A 17,348-nucleotide genomic window follows, 5' to 3' on the forward strand; every position below is an offset into this window, starting at 1 on the left:
CTGTCACACAAATAAGGTTTCATTATACGGGCAGGCAAAAAAAAAATTTTGTCACACTAAATCTGAGAAAAAAAAAAAGTTTTAGTGTCCCTTTAACACTTTCATAATCGGACTTTTTTCCGAAAAACATGTCGTAGCCAAGATTAAAAATGAACTTCCCTGTAACCACCGATTTTCAGCAAAGCACTCAGACATGCAATCGCCAACATACATTTGGGACATGACAGCAACTGTCAAAGGGCTCAGGGCATCACCCTTTACTCAACACGTGTTTTTGGCCACACAAATGCATTTAACAAATCTGCATTGCCTCTGGCAATAGCAGCTTGGAACGATCTTCCAAGCCACATTGTTGAAATTAATAATCTAGACACATTTACAGAAACATTAAAAAAATTGATTCCGTAGTGATGCGCACACGTTTCATTTCCACCATGCGACTTGGCTGTCATTCTCTATCCTTGCAAGCAGTTTATAAATATACATGCGTTTGCAGTTCTTTGCAGGAATTCGATGAGCCATGCACGTTTCTGATCGTCCAGAGTGTTGTTGTTCTTCTTCGTTTGCTTGATGTTGTTCGGCGTCTTTCGATTCAATTTTCTGTTTCTTTTGATTCTTTGATTTGTTGTTAGCTATGTTTTTTTGCTCCTGTTTTCGCTATATGTTGTTTGTCTTACCCCCCTCACGCAATACTCCAGTTGGAGCCTGTGAGGTATGTGTATAAATGAATAAATAAATAAACCACTCCTCAAATTTTCATCAAAAATCGAAGTACCCCAAATGGCTCACCATACACTCTTTTGCACTATGAGTGATAATTTTGTGATAAATGTTCTTTATCCATGGGTTTTATCTTGTTTATGACGAACAAGAACACTTGAAGCATAATAAAACGTGGTACTCTGTAGCTTGGGAATTTATTTATTGTAACGTACGACTATTAAAGTGCAAAGCAAAAAATTGGCAGTGGCTTAACTTGGCTAACCCTGGAATTCAGCGAAAAGCAAGGACGCTTGTTAAGCATCTGAGGCTTGTCCATGGCAGCTCCGCTACACGCTCGCGACAGCCGTTCTATATATACTCACACGACCATGTAACTATGACGTGGTATCACATGGTGTTACGACACCCCTATCGGATGTCATCGCGTGGCTTCACATTGCCCCATCGGATGTTCTTAATGTCAAAGGCCAACCCAAAGGTCACCCAATGTCAAAGATCAGCTAAAGGTCAGGGGTCAAGGGTTCGACAACATAACTACCACATATGGTCATAAACATGGTCGGGCTGAAGGTCGTTCTCCGGCCTACGCGACGACAGCTGCTTTGGCGTAGTGAAGCTTTTCGCTTCAAAAAATGGTGCAAAAGTTAAAAGGCACTAATGTGGCATGTTGTTGGCTCAGCTGTACACAATAGTGATGGCAGATGGCACACTAGACATCATCAGAGAAGCATTACAGCAATGCCATATTTACTAAGCGCAATTTGTGCACCACCCGCTTTATACCCAGATTTAATAATAATAATAATTAATAATAATTGGTTTTTGGGAAAAGGAAATGGGGCAGTATCTGTCTCATATATCGTTGGGCACCTGAGCTGCGCCGTAATGGAAGGGATAAAGGAGGGAGTGAAGGAAGAAAGAGGTGCCGCAGTGGAGGTCTCCGGAATAATTTTGACCACCTGGGGATCTTTAATGTGCACTGACATCTCACAGCACAGGGGTGCCTTAGCGTTTTGCCTCCATAAAAATGCAGCCGCCGCCTTACCCAGATTAAAAAAAAATCTTTTACTCACACGTTTTGCACTCCCTTCTGCGCAAGCACACCAGCATACACACGTGTGTGCACAGGGCAAGCTTGGGAAGATTGGCGCAGCCACGTCGCCACATGTGACTGCGAAGGGCAAGTGAGTGGTAAATTGGTTCCAGTAAAGAAAAGTCAACTGCGCACCGTTTATGTGGCTCACTCGCGCCGGTGGTTGCTTTCCTGTACGAACAGCTGTGGAAGCAAACTTGCGGTAAACTCTGGAGTGTACGTCGCGCCAGAATCCGAACCTACTGAACCATTGGCTGTTCTGTTTGCTGCCACTCAGCCAGGCTGCATATGCGAGGAGGGCGCCATTTTATTGCCTTTTATCTCCATGTGCCTCTAACATGCTGGCTTAGCTATTGTATCGCTCTGCATTTATTGCTTCGAGCTGCGCACAAGCCATCATGCCATCATGCAGGGAACTACATAACGTGGGTTTGGGGGGTATGTGTCTGCTTCGTTTTTTTGGCCAGTGAGGGACGTAAGTTGTGGAGTCGACTTATACGGGGCAGTATACCATATGCATTGTGCTATGGCCTTTGTAGAATTTTTTATGATGTGTTTGTAAAACCTGTGCATAATTTGTGGACCCCCTTTTTGAAGCCTTACTTTTAAGAAAAAAAAGTGCGCAAATTACGCAAGTAAATATGTTACTCTGTTGATTACTGGCAGTAACCAAGTGAACATGGAGGTTGTTACATCGAAGAATTTTTTATTTTTGATGCCACAAGCATCCCAAATACTGCCTACTCTTTTCAAGTGTTTGACTCTCACTTCGAAAAGTGCAAAGACCTCCTTTAGAAACTCTTCACGAATTCCACCTGCATTTCCTATTTAGCCAGCTAATATTTTATGTTTTTGTGCTCACATTTCAGTTGCCTTGTTCATATTTCATCTGACACTGATGCTGCATGTGCAGCAGGACCTGCTTTCTTTTGCCATGCTTCGACTGAGCTGTGATTCCATACCATTAGCTATTTACAATGTTCATGATTGTTTCGAGAAGTACACAGATGGTGCCACTTACAAGTGGACATGTAAAGATGTGTCAGTACATACTGTGAATGAGGATTATGTTTCACTTTAACAGCATAGATCAACAGATGATGGTGCATTTGTACTCAATGAGAATTTGAAACGAGAGACAACACACCTGCCTCCTTGAAGTCAACAGGAGACAACCATTAACTCTTATCGCATGTGGCTCTTCAGGCTTGTCAGAGCCTTTACCTCCATGACATGCTCCAGGTAACATGTAAAGCATTTTAAGCTTAACTTGTACATGTATAAAGATGACATTCTTGAAGTGGATGTCTCTTAGTCCAAGTGACACTTGCTGACACAGCTGCACTCAGCATCAGACTCGGCCACTGTCCCGCACGGAGAAGTCTTTGTAGCACCGAGTTGGTGCCTAAGAGATTAAAAGTTAGTTCTGGCACGGCATGCAGGGGCCATTCACCATTGTCACGCCACATCTGCAACCTTGATTCCTGTGAGCACGTAACCGCCACCGCCACTCATGTTGATGGACGGGCGGGTCCGGTCTGGTAGTACCTGCAGCAAGTTTGCAAGGACCAGTTACTTCTGTGGGAGTAATGAAGATGTGCCGACAAAACTGCTGGGGTTTTTTAAAAATATGAAACAGTGCATAACTGTTGTAGACAACTATCTTATCTTCATAATAGCTGTAAGTAGTGGACAGGTACAGCACGGCCTGACATCATCATGTGCCTCTGCAGGCAAGTGAAGTCCTACATATCTGAATCACAGGGAGAGATTGAGACATCGTAAAGCCTCCCACGTGTCAACGCATGTGGCCTTTAGCGCAGCAAGCACTTTATTAGTGTGAAAGCCCTACACCAGATACACCAACACCGAGCAAGAATCTTGTCTTTTGCTCTGAACTAACCCGAGCTCACCCGAGTAACTCGGGTGAGCTCGGATTAGTTCAGAGGAGCATCATGCAAGCTGCAGCCAATGGGAGGCAGGTGGCAGTGAAATTAATGATTGGTCGTGAGAGGTTGCTCGGGAAGAGTAACATGAGTCCCATAATCCGTACCACTGGCTATGACAGGAACAGACTGAGAAACTGAAAGTTTCTCGTCACACAAGACTAGACTGTCTGAAATATTTAATTTAGCACAGGTCATGCAGCAGAGTAGCTCAATACAAGTCTAATACAGTAAAACCTCGTTAACATGGTTTCTAAGCAATGGAAAAAAAAAACTTATCTGGGAAAACATATGACACAAACTACCCAGCTTTGAAAAATATGACAAAATTTATTGGTTTATTGACATTTTCACTTCACAAAATCTAAATTAGCATTCCTTGGCAAAAGGTCTGAACAGTGCTCGCAGAATTCGGTCTGCATTTGTGCTCCTCTTAAAGCATGGCATAAATTTCACAACACATGCGGTCCCTTTATGACAATAACAAAATCAGCGGAGCCTCTTCCCTCTCTACAAATGCTCTGCCCCCTTACAACAATGCACTGCGCGGCAGCTGTCGCAGTGGAGGTCTGTCACACAGTTCTTGTACTGCGTTCACTAGACCCGGCCCGCTCGTACATAACCGCATCCTTGCAGTTGTTAGATGCTTTGCCCCCTTGCCATATGCACTCAAAAGAAGCCGCTGCGTTTCTCTTCGTCATGCCAAGTTCTTGCATGAACGGCCCGCTCATAAGCAAATGCACTTTTTGTTTTTTAATGCTTCGCCCCTTTGCACCAAGGCATTACAGAGAAGCCACCATGGCAAGTGAGTGCTGCTGCATTCCAGATCTATGCCAAGTGTTCCAGATTCGGCCCACTCGTATATAGTGGTTGGTGGTTTTTGAGGAAAGAAAGTGGCATAGTAATGGTCTCGCATCTAGCTGGACACCTCAACCATGCCTTAAGGGATAGGATAAAGGAGGGAGTGAAAGAAGAAAGGAAGAAAGATGCACAAGTGCAGTTGGTCGCTAAACGTATTGTTACAGGGAAATACTATTTACATTTATTTACAAGTGTTGGGGGTTATAATAAGGAGTTCCTAGCAGGGAGCACCAACACAAACAGGGAGCTACATTAACCTCCTCTTCTTCATTCGTCCTTTCACGTGAGAGGCCACTTCGTCTTTCACAGCCACTTCATTGTAACATGACTTCCGGCGGCACGAGCACCGTCTCGGCACTAGGCCGGTGGTCGAGAAGCGACGTGGTAGGGCTTGAGGCGCATGACGTGAACAATATCGGTGGGTGGTCTACTTGATGAGGATGCAGGCGTATGAGGAGCAACTTCATACGTGGCGTCGGTGACCTGACGCACCACACGATAAGGGCCATGGTGGGGGGACAAAAGTTTCTCAGAGAGACCGACGTGGCGGGAAGGAGACCACAGAAGAATGAGCGACCCCAGTTCGTAGGTGACGTGGCGATGGCGATTGTCGTACAGAAACTTCTGTGCTTGCTGGGACGGTTGGAGTCGACTACGGGCGATTTGGCGAGCGTCTGCAGCTTGAACAATGGTGTCATGGGCGTAGGCGGTGACGGGACGGTCAGCAGATGGGACAAGTGTGTCCAAAGGCAGGACGGCGTGTCTCCCATATAAGAGATAGAACGGAGAGTAACCAGTTGTGTCATGCCGGGAGGTGTTGTAAGCGAACGTCACATGGGGCAAGGCAAGATCTCAGTCTTTGTGGTCGGGGGGAGACGTACATAGACAACATGTCTGTTAATGTCAGGTTCAAACGCTTGGTTAGCCCGTTTGCCTGCGGGTGGTATGCTGTGGCAATCTTGTGCTTGGTTGAACATGAGCGCAGGATGTCGTCAACAACTCTAGACATGAAATAGCGTCTGCGGTCCGTGAGTAGTTGACAAGGGGCACCATGTTGCAGAATAAGATTGTGCAAAAGGAAGTCGGCGACATCGGTCGTGCAGCTCGTAGGCAATGCACGGGTGATAGCGTACTGAGTGGCATAGTCGGTGGCTACTGCGACCCACCTATTTCCGGGTTCCGAGGTTGAGCCCTACACGGTGGAACGGCTCCATGGGCACGTCTAAAGGGTGGAGAAGACCAAGGAGGTGGTGCCGAAGGCTTCTTCCTGCGTTGACTGAGGTCGCAAGTGGTGACGCTGGACTGTACGGTATAAGCCAGGCCAAAAGAAGCGGCGCCGTATCCGGTCGTAGGTTCTTGCCACAACAAGGTGTCCAGCTGCAGGCAGGTCGTGGAGTTCTGCGATTATAGAAGAGCGGAGCTGCTGGGGAATGACTAAAGGTGGGAGGGCCCGTCAGAACGGAAGTTGTGGCGATAGAGGATGCCATTTTTGGTATCGAAGATCTGCAAGGAGCGCTTCGAGCTTCCAGAGCTGAGGCCCTCGATGATGGTTTGCAAATATGGGTCCTTGCGCTGCTCCTCGGCGATGTTGTGTAGATCAGAAATGCCAAACAGGGAAGGGATATCGTCAGTGTCACTGAGATCAAGTGGCTCGACAGGGTACTGAGACATGCAGTCAGCGTCTTGATGAAGACGTCCAGACTTGTACACAACAGTGTACGAATACTCCTGAAGGCGTAGCGCCCAGCGGCCAAGACGGCCGAAAGGGTCTTTCAGCGAGGACAGCCAGCAAAAGGCATGGTGGTCCGTGACAACAGAAAAAGCACGCCTGAACAAGTATGGCCGGAATTTAGCTACAGACCAAAGCAGGGCGAGGCACTCCCGTTCGGTAATCGAGTAAATTCACTCGGCAGGTGAAAGCAGGTGGCTAGCATACGCAATGACGCGGTCTGGACCGCGGGAGCGTTGTGCGAGCACTGCTCTGATCCCGTAGCCGCAGGCGCCTGAGCGGAGTGCAGTAGGGGCCGCGGAATCAAAATGTGCCAGAATCGGTGATGACTCAGCAGGCGGACAAGCATAGAAAACGCATTGTGTTGATCAGGGCCCCAGGTAAACTCGGTGTCTGTCTTCAGTAGGTCAGTGAGGGGACGAGCGATAAGGGAAAAATCATGAATAAAACGGTGAAAGTAGGAACACAACCCAGGAAAACTGCGCACGTCCTTCTGGGACTGTGGATGAGTAAAGTGTTGCACCGCTTTAATTTTAGCGGGATCAGGACGTACATCGGAGGCGTCGACGAGATGTTCAAGAATGGTGAGTTGCCGGCGGCCGAATTGGCATTTGGACGAGTTGAGCTGTAGCCCAGCCGTACGAAATACAGTCAGGATATTGCTGAGACGTTCAAGGTGCGAGGCAAAAGTGGGCGAGAAGACAACAGCATCGTCGGGGTAGCACACACACGTAGTCCACTTAAAACGGCGAAGGAGCGAGTCCATCATCCTTTCGAGGGTAGCTGGTGCATTACAAAGTCCTAACGGCATGACTTTGAAGTGGTATAAACCGTCAGGTGTGACAAAAGTTTTTTTCTCACGGTCCTGCTCATCAACAGCGATTTGCCAATAACCGGAATGAAAATCAATGGAAGAAAAGTATTGAGATCCGTGGAGGCAGTCGAGAGCGTCATCGATCCTTGGGAGTGGATACACGTCTCTTCTTGTCATGCTGTTCAGGTGGCGGTAACCAACGCAGAAACGCCAACTGCCGTCTTTCTTTTTAACAAGGATGACGGGAGAGGCCCAAGGACTGGAGGACGGTTCGTTGATGTCTTTAGCGAGCATCTTTTCGACTTCCTTTTGTATCACTTGGCATTCGGAACTGGACACCCTGTAAGGCCGGTGGTGCAGAGGAGCAGCGTCACCGGTGTTGATACGATGCTGCACAATAGTCGTACGTGCCAAAGGGCGGTCATTGAAATCAAATATGTCCTGAAAGGATGCCAGTAAATGGGAAAGTGCCTGTGCTTGGTCTGTGGAGAGATCGGAAGCGATCATACTGGCATCATGGTCAGGTCTCGAAATAGCTGTGAAATGACCGTCCGAAAAAAGCGATACACAGTTTGTGACTGCGGAGATCACGTACTCGTCGGTCGGGGACAGTGTGGCGAGGCACATGCCTTGAGGAAGCGTCTGGACGTGCGTACTGAAGTTGAGAACAGGTAGACATGCGCTGTTTGCTGATACTGTGACAACTGTGTGTGCAAAGGCAGCATTCTTTATGACGGGCAAATCAAGGTCAGGAGTGATTATATGGCCACAATTTTTCGAAACCTGGAACGTTTTAGCCTGGAAATTGCGTTATCCGAAAACATATCAACGAGGTTTCACTGCATACAAGAAGGGTGCAAGGATTAATTATGCTAGAAATCAACTGCCATAGTCAAAGAACACTCGACACAGTTTTGCCATGCCATACTGCAGGATGGCAAAAAAGCTCTAGGAAAAGCTCAAGAAGGCTTGCAATGTTCACAGTGAGGTTGTCACAAAGAAAATATTACAATGGAACACTCCAGCACGCTCACCTGGTGACAGCGGAGCCAGCTCTCAGACAGCCTGAGGAAGACAGCACTGTTGGCGTTCTTCAGCTGAGTGTAGCAGTCAACCAGTGGCTCCTGGTAGGTGCAGAAGACGGCAAACGGCCTGGAGGGCGCTAAGAACTCGAGCAGCGAGAGGACTATGGCTGTTGGGTGGTGCTTGCTCGCAACCAGGAGCCTGCAAATGTGCAAGTGGCACAGTATTCCGTATCAAGAAAATTCTGAATAAGCGCCCTCACCCATGCAAGGCCTCCCCTCCAAACTTCACTGTTAATTTCACATTTCCGCGCTGCTCCAGAAAAGCCCCGCTGGCCTGCCCCATCCAGTTGAAGAATCCAGTCGAACCCAATCCTGCTTTTTAAGCCATTCGCAGGCCCGTTCATTACGCACCATTTGTCTTGTTTTGGCGTTGTCAAGTCGGCAATGCAATCGTTACATAGTGGCAAAGAAACTTGAGGTCATACAATGGCAGCGGGAAAGCGGAAGGAACGTGCACCAAACGTCTTGGGACTTCCAAGTTCGACCAGAAACGGTTACAGAAATGCAGCAAGAATTTCGAGAAGTTGCTACAGCAAAGCTACGGGAAGCAACACTTCGAAGAAAGTTGAGTAACGACGCACTGGTGTTTAGTGAATGAAATACTCGGGAAATAGGTACTATGTTGAAAGTACCTTGTGTAAAGAAAAATACCTTTGTCATAAAAATGCATCATCATCATCATGTATTTCCAAGATAATGAGCATCAAATTAATGACGTATTACTGTATTAATATATGGCACTCTGACGTCACGGCACATGATTTTTGTGGTGTCACATTTCGCATGTGATAGATATCACATGCAACGCCCAAAAGGCAGGCTTAACTGGTGACAAAACGAAAAGGAAGGCTACAATGAATTATGTACTGATGAGACCGACACAATACTTAAGCAGTAACTTCACCTCCTCTATGTTGCTTAATTCCGTAAAGTCGAGTTGAAAACTGCTGCCCGTGAGCAAATGAAGACCTTGCTGCTAGCAGTGACAAGCGTGGGCACAAAAACAGACTCTCACCCATCCAACGACTTGGTCTTGAGCAGATCTAATGCTCTCTGCTGCTCCTGCAGCCTCCTCTGTTTCCTCGCAGCGCGTTCCGCATCCTAGAACGAATGTGGCAGACGAACAGTTTAATATCAGGCTTCTTCAGATAGAGCTCCTGCGGGAGAGTTTGCAAACTACTACTCAAGCTGCAGCACAAATGGCATACTGATGTGTGTTAAGTGGAAAAAGCACACTCAGTGCAAGATGTTACTGTTGAACCTCGTTATTAATAATGAAGTTGAAGGGGCCCAGCGATTACTTCATTATAGCCTGCGTTGATCGAGCTTCCAAGGAGAATCGTCACTCCTTCATTACAGTAAAACCTCATTGATACCATTCCCGGTTCATACGCTCAAAATCGCGGACATTAAAAATGTCCCATAGAGTTGCACTACATTTTTCCCGGTTAATACGTTCCCGGAAAACAAGAATTCTCGGCTACTATGCTTAAAATTTCGACAAATTGCGGTCGTATAATGCGTTTATTGACAAACTGCACATGTGCAAACATACAAGTGGGCCGAACGAGAGGGCACGCAACACGTATTTTTTGCGGCAGTCAGCCGTCATGGTGGACCACTACCACCGCAACCACCAAGAACAAAAAATAAAAATGGCACGCTAGCATTCGTGATGGCTGTTTCTGCGGGGACGCGGTATGAAGACGAGAAACGCTGAGGTTTCATCACGGTGCACAAGGGAAAGAAGGCGAAGCTTCTACGAACTACAGCGATGCACTTGTATACGAACAGGCTGGTTCTGGGAAATGCAGCTTAAAAAGCAGAAACACTTCGACAATCAGCCGCCGCGGTGGCTTTCCCACAGCACTTGGGTGCAAAGGGGCGAAGCATCTGAAAATGACAAGGAAGAGATTTTGGTTACTTTCGTCACTGCCGTCGACAGGCCGGATGTGTCACGAATTTCCTTCTGCGATAAAGACAGCGTGAACACGGACTGAATTCAGCGAGCACTGGAATACGATCTGTTCAGCTCTTATGCCAAGAAGTGCCAATCGACATTTTTATAAAGTGAAATTGTCACTAAATGTCTTTTTACCTGATTCAACAGTTACATTTCTCAAAATCAGGCGGTTTGGATCGTACATTTTCCCGGATAATACGTTTTTTCTGCGGTTAAAAAAATGTATCAACGAGGTTTTACTATATCCATTATTTTGATAAAAACTGTTTCGTTATAACAAGGTTCGTCTGTAGTATGCAACGAGGCAGCAGTTGCAAATGACATCCTCCAAAGCCCAGCTCTGTCAAATGTTTTGCAACTGGGGGAAAATAAAAGTAAGGAAAAGTTGTTGCTAACATGGCTTAGGGGTCAAGCAAGTGGTCACAACCAGGTCAAGGCAGTCACACTACAAATGAAGCAAACCATGGCAACAAGAAGCTGGCCAGATGATGCTGAACTGATTCAAAACTCAAACCAGCAACAATGTCAATTTCAAAATACTACAAGGTAACACATTGCTCCTGCTTCAAGCAGGAAATCATTACAGTCTAGCCAGGCGAGCACCAGCCACCACAGTATACAGGACGACAGCCCTATGCTCATGCATTAACGCACTGCATTCTCTGTCCCTACAGTCACCAAGCTGTATTACACAGATAACATCGCAATGCCAACACTGAAAACTACCATAATTTCATATATATATATATATGGAAGCCAACAGTCACCTAAACCAAGGTGCACAGGGGGGAATGTTTCTATATTTTTTTAAATTTGCAGTACTGGACTGCTGGCTTCCTTCATATGTTTGTCAAACGAGCCCCTCATTTTCCTTCCCTTGTCTGCTATATATATATATATATATATATAATCAATCAGGAAGGGGGGGGGGGGGGGGGTGGGGGGGGGGGGGTGGGTACGAAACTAGGTTCCATTGGCTTCCACAGAGAAAAGGTTGAATGAAGTAAGCACTTCTCAAGGATACATTTACTGCCGATGTTTTGACAGCGGTGCATTCTTCAGGACTGGGTGCGGTCGAAACAGTGACAATAAACGTGTCTTTGAGAAGGGCCTATATTTCTTTCATTCATTCACGCACACACTCGTGTATGTTATAATATATGTATACAGACAACCCAGTGGCTGCACAAAAGCAGACCTTCACTAACCTTCGAATCCTTTGCCACAGTTGGAGCATCGCCTGAACCCGAGTGCTCTACTGTGACTGCGTCGCCATTGTCTGAAACTGAATGCCCCTCTGATGCATCTGCCATCTCAACCTCAGAGGCTCGATTTTCACACTGTGGTTCCTGTTCCGAGGTCAGGCTCCCAGGGTCGCTGAGCAGTGAGGTGGCTCTGGTGTAAGGCAGCTCCAGCAAAGTCGACCGGATGAAGTCCTCCTCCAGGTTGAGCGCGTGTACAGCCTGCCTGTACGAGCTGGAGAGCAGGAACCAAGGCAAATTTTCAGACATGAGCAAAATCTATGAAGTGCAGCTCAGTACAAATCAACGCATGATATCACTCACCAATTCGGGGCTACTAATAATTTACTGCCATCATGAACCCACACAGTTTTTTTGTCGTTAATGCATGAATTTTATAAACACCGTGGCATGAATGCGGCCCCTAAATTTTATTGAAGAGGAACTGCACTCATTATGCGAGTAAATACAGCACATAAATGTCTGTGTGCTTTACACAATGCCGGCTCAGTGGCCGTGAACTTCAATTTCCTTAGCACGGTTTTGATGCCGTTTGCTGCCTGCGCGGTGAAGCCCTCACACACGCGATGGTGCCACTTTATGATGGGTGTGACGCAGTAATGGTAGAGCTCCACCACGTTGCACCATGATGGATGTGGGAGGCTCTCACGAATTCGGAGCAGTTCTGTTTCAATGCTCCCGACAGTATGCCTCATTCAATAAAGCATTGATGGAAACATGAATGCTCTGTTCGATCTCAAAATCAGGTAACCATTGCCTAGTATTTCAACGAATAAATTTACCGTGATGCAAGCAGTTCTGGACAGTTCTTTCAGATAATTTGAACACTTTTTCCGGTCTCTCGGAGTTTAATTAATGAGCTTTTACTGTGCTAGCTTTGATTTCAGAGTATTTCATTATTACAATATTTCAATATAACGATTTTTGGTGGTCCCGCGAAGTTCGTTGTATCGAGATTTCACTGTAGTAGTATGCTTCAAGAACTGCCCTTGTTAAATGGTTTTGTGAGTACACACACATACAAATAAACAGGTCCTAGAGGCGTAGCACAATGCTTGCGAGTGTCTGTATAGCTGTGTGAACTAACAGGCAATGGCTCTACAGTTAGCAGGTAAGGAAGGTAACATATTTACTAAGCACAAGAGTCCCGTCAGCCAAAAATAAAGCCCAGGAAGAGACGTGTTATAGCCAGCTAGTCGCCTGTTGTAACACAGCACGTAAGTAACGGCCATGAAAGGAGATCGTGGAACTAAATGGCTCCATCCTTTGCAATGGCAACAAAGAAATGTCACTAAAGCATCCGGTGAAAAGCCACAGTCATGGAGGACACATACCTGTCTGGCCCCTGTCCAGCGTAGACCTGCACCACGTTACCGTGCTGGCCTAGCCTCTCCAGTACGGCAGCAGTCAGGAGGCCCACCCACGAGTCGAACACTATGTAGCGGCCACCTGACCGCACGTTGCAGTAGGTCAGCATTTGAGCGAGAGAGTCTACACGCATGTTCCTGCATGCAGATACGAAGTACCAATAGGACATCATGCCTGCTAAGTTGGCACACAGCAACACAACGTATACCTCAGATACAAATGCAGTCATCACAGCATACAAACATTCAGTTGCATGAGTATCTTAAGCAAGGGTCCCTTTTGGCAGCCTTGGTCATGTGAAAGTAGGACGAATTATGGTGTGTGATCAGATCAACCGGGTTGGACTCTTGTGCTGATCCAAACCAGTTTATTGCAATGCAGCCTGTGCATCCGGGTATAAAAGAGTAGTAAAAAATTACACAGGGTATGTGACTGCCTAATTTAACACGACAAGGCACCACTGGGAAACTGGCTTTTCCACAAAGTTTTAGATGTGACAATCAGGAAACATGACATGCTCAAATATTCTGTGTACAGCTGCCAGCATGTGCCCAACAGCTGTAATATCCTTGTATGAGAAATGCACTGTACCACACTGTTATGCACTCTCACGCTCCTCAGCTCTGCAAATACAAAGTGATAAAAAAAATAGAACAAGTAGAAAGCACAACACTATGCAGCCAGCCTTCGCAACCAAACCTTCATCAATGCTTTAGTTTTTTTCTTTTTCGCCACTTTCATCTTCCAGGCTATGAAAGCTGGTTCAACGTATGACCACCTAAACCCTCCCCATGAATGTTGCTCACAGCAGGTTAAAGTAGGCGGGTGTTCATCCACCCCTCCTCTTTGGCACTATGTTCTGTACCCCATGTGAGACAAGGTCCCACTGACAGTGCAATGCAACATGCCACCTTCACTAGTGGGTACACTTAAGTTCCGCCGTAAGGGTGCGACGCGATAGCGTCAATGCCCATATATGCAGAATTGGTCATTCTGTACTTTACATTCATAGACCCCAAGCAGTCCTCGTACCACTCCTGGCGCAGTGCTGCAGCGGGTAAGCGATGCGCCACTGCACTGCGATGATGCCACCAGTGAGGTTTGTGCAGCCCAAGTTGTACTTCCCGAACAACCTCTCACAACCAATCATTAATTTAACAGCCACCTGGCACAGTGGTCAGTTTGCTCACAATCCGATGGGCAGGTTGTGATCACGCTACAATGTAACGTGACCTAGGTGGCCCACCTAGGTTGCGGAAGACTGGCAACTCTGGCTGCGAGGCTTCAAATGGTCAATGCCGCCGATGGCAATGCCGGGCAATTTTTTCCGACACGGGGGTACTAACGCACTCGCATAAAAGTCTGCTGCTCAAGTCTTAATCTACCTTTTGGTCTGCTAGTCATCACCACCACGCGATACTGTTCACCTCGTCAGCACATGGCAAAAGGAAAATGCACAGAAGAAAAAGACTTGCATGTTCACTTTAAATAATGTGTAAAGGAATAAATAGTACCAGCAGACAGAATAGTGTGCAAAGAGCACTGAAAAGCAGAGGAGGAGCCCTGCCTGGTTAGTCTTTACTAGCGACAACGTCTATAATGTAGAAAGAATGGTCAGCATCATTTACCTAAACCAAGGGTCCCAAACTCAATTCATGCTGCAGGTTGCACTGGCAAGCTTTTGTATTCCGCAGGACAGCATCCAAAAAAAAGGACAGGAGAAAAAAAAAAGGAGGGAACGGGCAATCAACTCTTCATGCCCCATGTAACCATTTCAATTTTTCTGTCACCTTACATGCAGTGAAACATAATTTGGCAATCAACTCTTCATGCCTCTTGTAACCACTTCAATTCTTCTGTCACCTTACATGCAGTGAAACATAATTTGGCATAGCGCAAAAGAATCCAGATTATTACTGCTCGACTTGTACAGAAATTACATATAGATATTGGCGCAAAAAAGACATGGCAAGCAACCACAGTAAGGACGACGTCAAACACCAAACAGCAATAAAGAGATGCCACGCAGATGGCAGAGAAGTGAAAGAGATCACAGGCATTGCACACCCATTATAAAGGCTGAAATCTTTGGAACCAACAAGCTGAACAACAACAACTTATGAGTCCAGTGTTTGAGATTGCTGCCCTGAACCATCAAAGCAAAGCACCCTTATTCACAGTAACCAACAAGAAAGCCATGCATTAAACTCTGTGGGTAGAAATCGGAGCTCCTTGATCATACCAACTGCATGACCCCATTTTAAAACATGGCTGGTCCACATGGACACTTTGCGGAGGTTTGCAGGTGGCAATGCCAGCCAGGAACAGAACATAAAAACAGGCACCATCTGTCATTATTAGCTTCAGAAACGTTGAAATGTATTTTTAAATTATTTCTCGGACTGTTATCTCTATGCATTTTGTTACTGCACCAGTTGCACTTATTTTGATGCCAGGCACCAACGTGGTTATCAACCACCTCAGAGCTTCCAACTTGAACATAGTTCGTTTGTTTATGAGGTTTAACGTTCCAAAGCGACTCGGGCTATGAAGGACGCCGTAATGGTGAGCTCCGGATAATTTCGACCACTCGAGGTTCTTGACATCATTGACATCGCACAGTACACAGGCCTCTAGCATTTCGCCTCCATCGAAATGCGACCGCCGCAGCCGGCATCGAACCCGCGTCATTCGGGTCAGCAGCCGAGCGCCATAACGACTGAGCCAACATGGCAGCTAGAACACAGTTTGTGCAACTACCCATGGGCGTCACAAGCATCTGCTAACCTCCAAGTTTTGGCCCAATCAGGCCACCAGATATTCATATATGGGCCCTGTGAAAAGCTTCTCGACTGGTATGACCAAAGTGCTGTGGGCAGAAATACCACTGAGCTCACCCAATCTTAAGTGGGTTCTGCAAATAGTACATCTCAACCAGGAGTCGTGTTGTGGGCCGCTCGAGGGTGACATGCTGCAGGTACTTCTGCTGTTTCTTCTTGAGGTACTTGCGCTGGGCGTACTCTGTCTTCTCCTTGAATGTTGTGCTGTTCTCCACCAGTGTCTTGATGATGCTCTGGCAGGGGGCGGAAATCGCAGCAAAAAATTTGCAGGTCCACACAGTAATGCACAGTATTAGTAATCCACTTGTTTGGTTCACAAAAAGTATTACACATGCACTCACTTTTAGTGAACTAGTCAGAGGGTGCATTGGCCACATGTGGAAGATGCGTTATTTTCACAAGCTGTTGCCAAGCTGCTATTGGGCAGTTCTATGCGTAACACCCCCTAATAAATATTTCTAGCCTCTCTACATTAACAAACACTGATTATTCAACGTGTGTCTAGATAAAGTCTTTCTTCACAGGGACTCAAACTATATATGCTTGCTGCAGCATAGAGCAGATGGCAGCAATGGAAAACAAACAGCTACTGAGGTGACACAAGAGGGTCCATGTACGAGGCAAGACTTATGCCTGTTTATGAAAGACATTTGTGAATGTTATACGTTTTTTTCATGATGTGCACGGCCATTTATGCGGCTCCTACAGCACTTTCAGGGTATTCATAAAACAATATAAAACTAACTTCACCGGACGTCCCATCAGCTTTAAACGTTTCGATCTCTTCTCTGGTCAATTTCTGAGACTTGCCGTCATCAACAAGGTTTCTGTTGTCTTGACCACTGGTTTGTGCCTCTGCAAGAGAGCATATGTATTTTTGCATTAAATATCCGTTCAGCACACAGTGCGGCTGCCAATCTATAGAAGGTAGGCTGCTCCAACGTTGAATCAATGTTAGATTCATCAATTTTCATGACGGACGGGCAAATCAAGCAATACTTCAGAATGCCATATGTGTCATTACCATCACCAGGAAGCTCGCACTCCGAGCACCTCTTCCTGTACTCCTCAGCAGATATCTTGCGAAGATCACGGTTGTCAATCTCAAAAACCGACCCGAAGGCCTCGCCAATCGCAGTCTGAATGCCAAATTTCCTTTTGCCGAAGAACACAGGCCTGAAATAACACGAATGAAACGGTTACACAAAACCGAAACTAGGCACGATACAAAGTAAAACCAGCAAACTTCATGCGAGTAATTGTGGTTTCTAAATATTCAAGATATCACGGGGTTACTAGCAAGAATCCTCATCGTCAGACGAAGCGTAATGTGTATTAAAATAATAAAAAAGTGCTGAATAAGTTATTCAAGCCCGAGCAATCACTGCGTTGCCTCCTTGCCGGCACTGCAGCTGTCGCACAGAACTTCTCACGTGCAAAGAATGGCCAAACATTAGAAACTCACTTCTTGCTATCCACTTGGACCAGCCGAACGTTGCTTGATCCTCTGACTACAACGTAGCTACCTCCTTTTATGGTATTCATTCTGGCTGTACGGTAGCACTCCACGACTTCTCAAACGTAGCAACAGCGCGCCTCCACGAGGTTACAAACACAACGCGGCAGCGGCCTACGACTGGATCGTATTGGATTTCCCGATGGCC

General features: G+C 46.4%; 1 protein-coding gene across 1 annotated transcript; it reads right to left on the minus strand.

The window, feature by feature from the left end:
* Positions 1-745: 745 nt before the first annotated feature.
* On the minus strand, positions 746-17,317 carry Trmt6 (tRNA methyltransferase 6 non-catalytic subunit). The gene is made up of 9 exons (XM_077665426.1): positions 17,150-17,317; positions 16,709-16,860; positions 16,430-16,539; positions 15,742-15,917; positions 12,811-12,981; positions 11,423-11,690; positions 9,267-9,352; positions 8,201-8,390; positions 746-3,364 (listed from the first exon to the last, which is right to left on the minus strand). The coding sequence occupies exons 1-9, from the start codon at positions 17,227-17,229 to the stop codon at positions 3,275-3,277; spliced, it is 1,323 nt and encodes a 440-aa protein (XP_077521552.1). The 5' UTR covers positions 17,230-17,317; the 3' UTR covers positions 746-3,274.
* Between the last annotated feature and the right edge of the window lie 31 nt (positions 17,318-17,348).

This window comes from Amblyomma americanum, chromosome 5, assembly GCF_052857255.1.
Source record: "Amblyomma americanum isolate KBUSLIRL-KWMA chromosome 5, ASM5285725v1, whole genome shotgun sequence".
In the NCBI taxonomy this organism is placed as follows: Eukaryota; Metazoa; Arthropoda; class Arachnida; order Ixodida; family Ixodidae; genus Amblyomma; species Amblyomma americanum.

Excerpts from the sequence above, each read along its gene's own strand:
- Trmt6 (XM_077665426.1), bottom strand. The coding sequence starts at position 17,229 with ATGAATACCATAAAAGGAGGTAGCTACGTTGTAGTCAGAGGATCAAGC. Across the intron at positions 16,861-17,149 it reads GTCCAAGTGGATAGCAAGAA|GCCTGTGTTCTTCGGCAAAA; the intron begins GTGAGTTTCTAA and ends GTGTTATTTCAG. Across the intron at positions 3,365-8,200 it reads GCTGGCTCCGCTGTCACCAG|GTACTACCAGACCGGACCCG; the intron begins GTGAGCGTGCTG and ends AACTTGCTGCAG.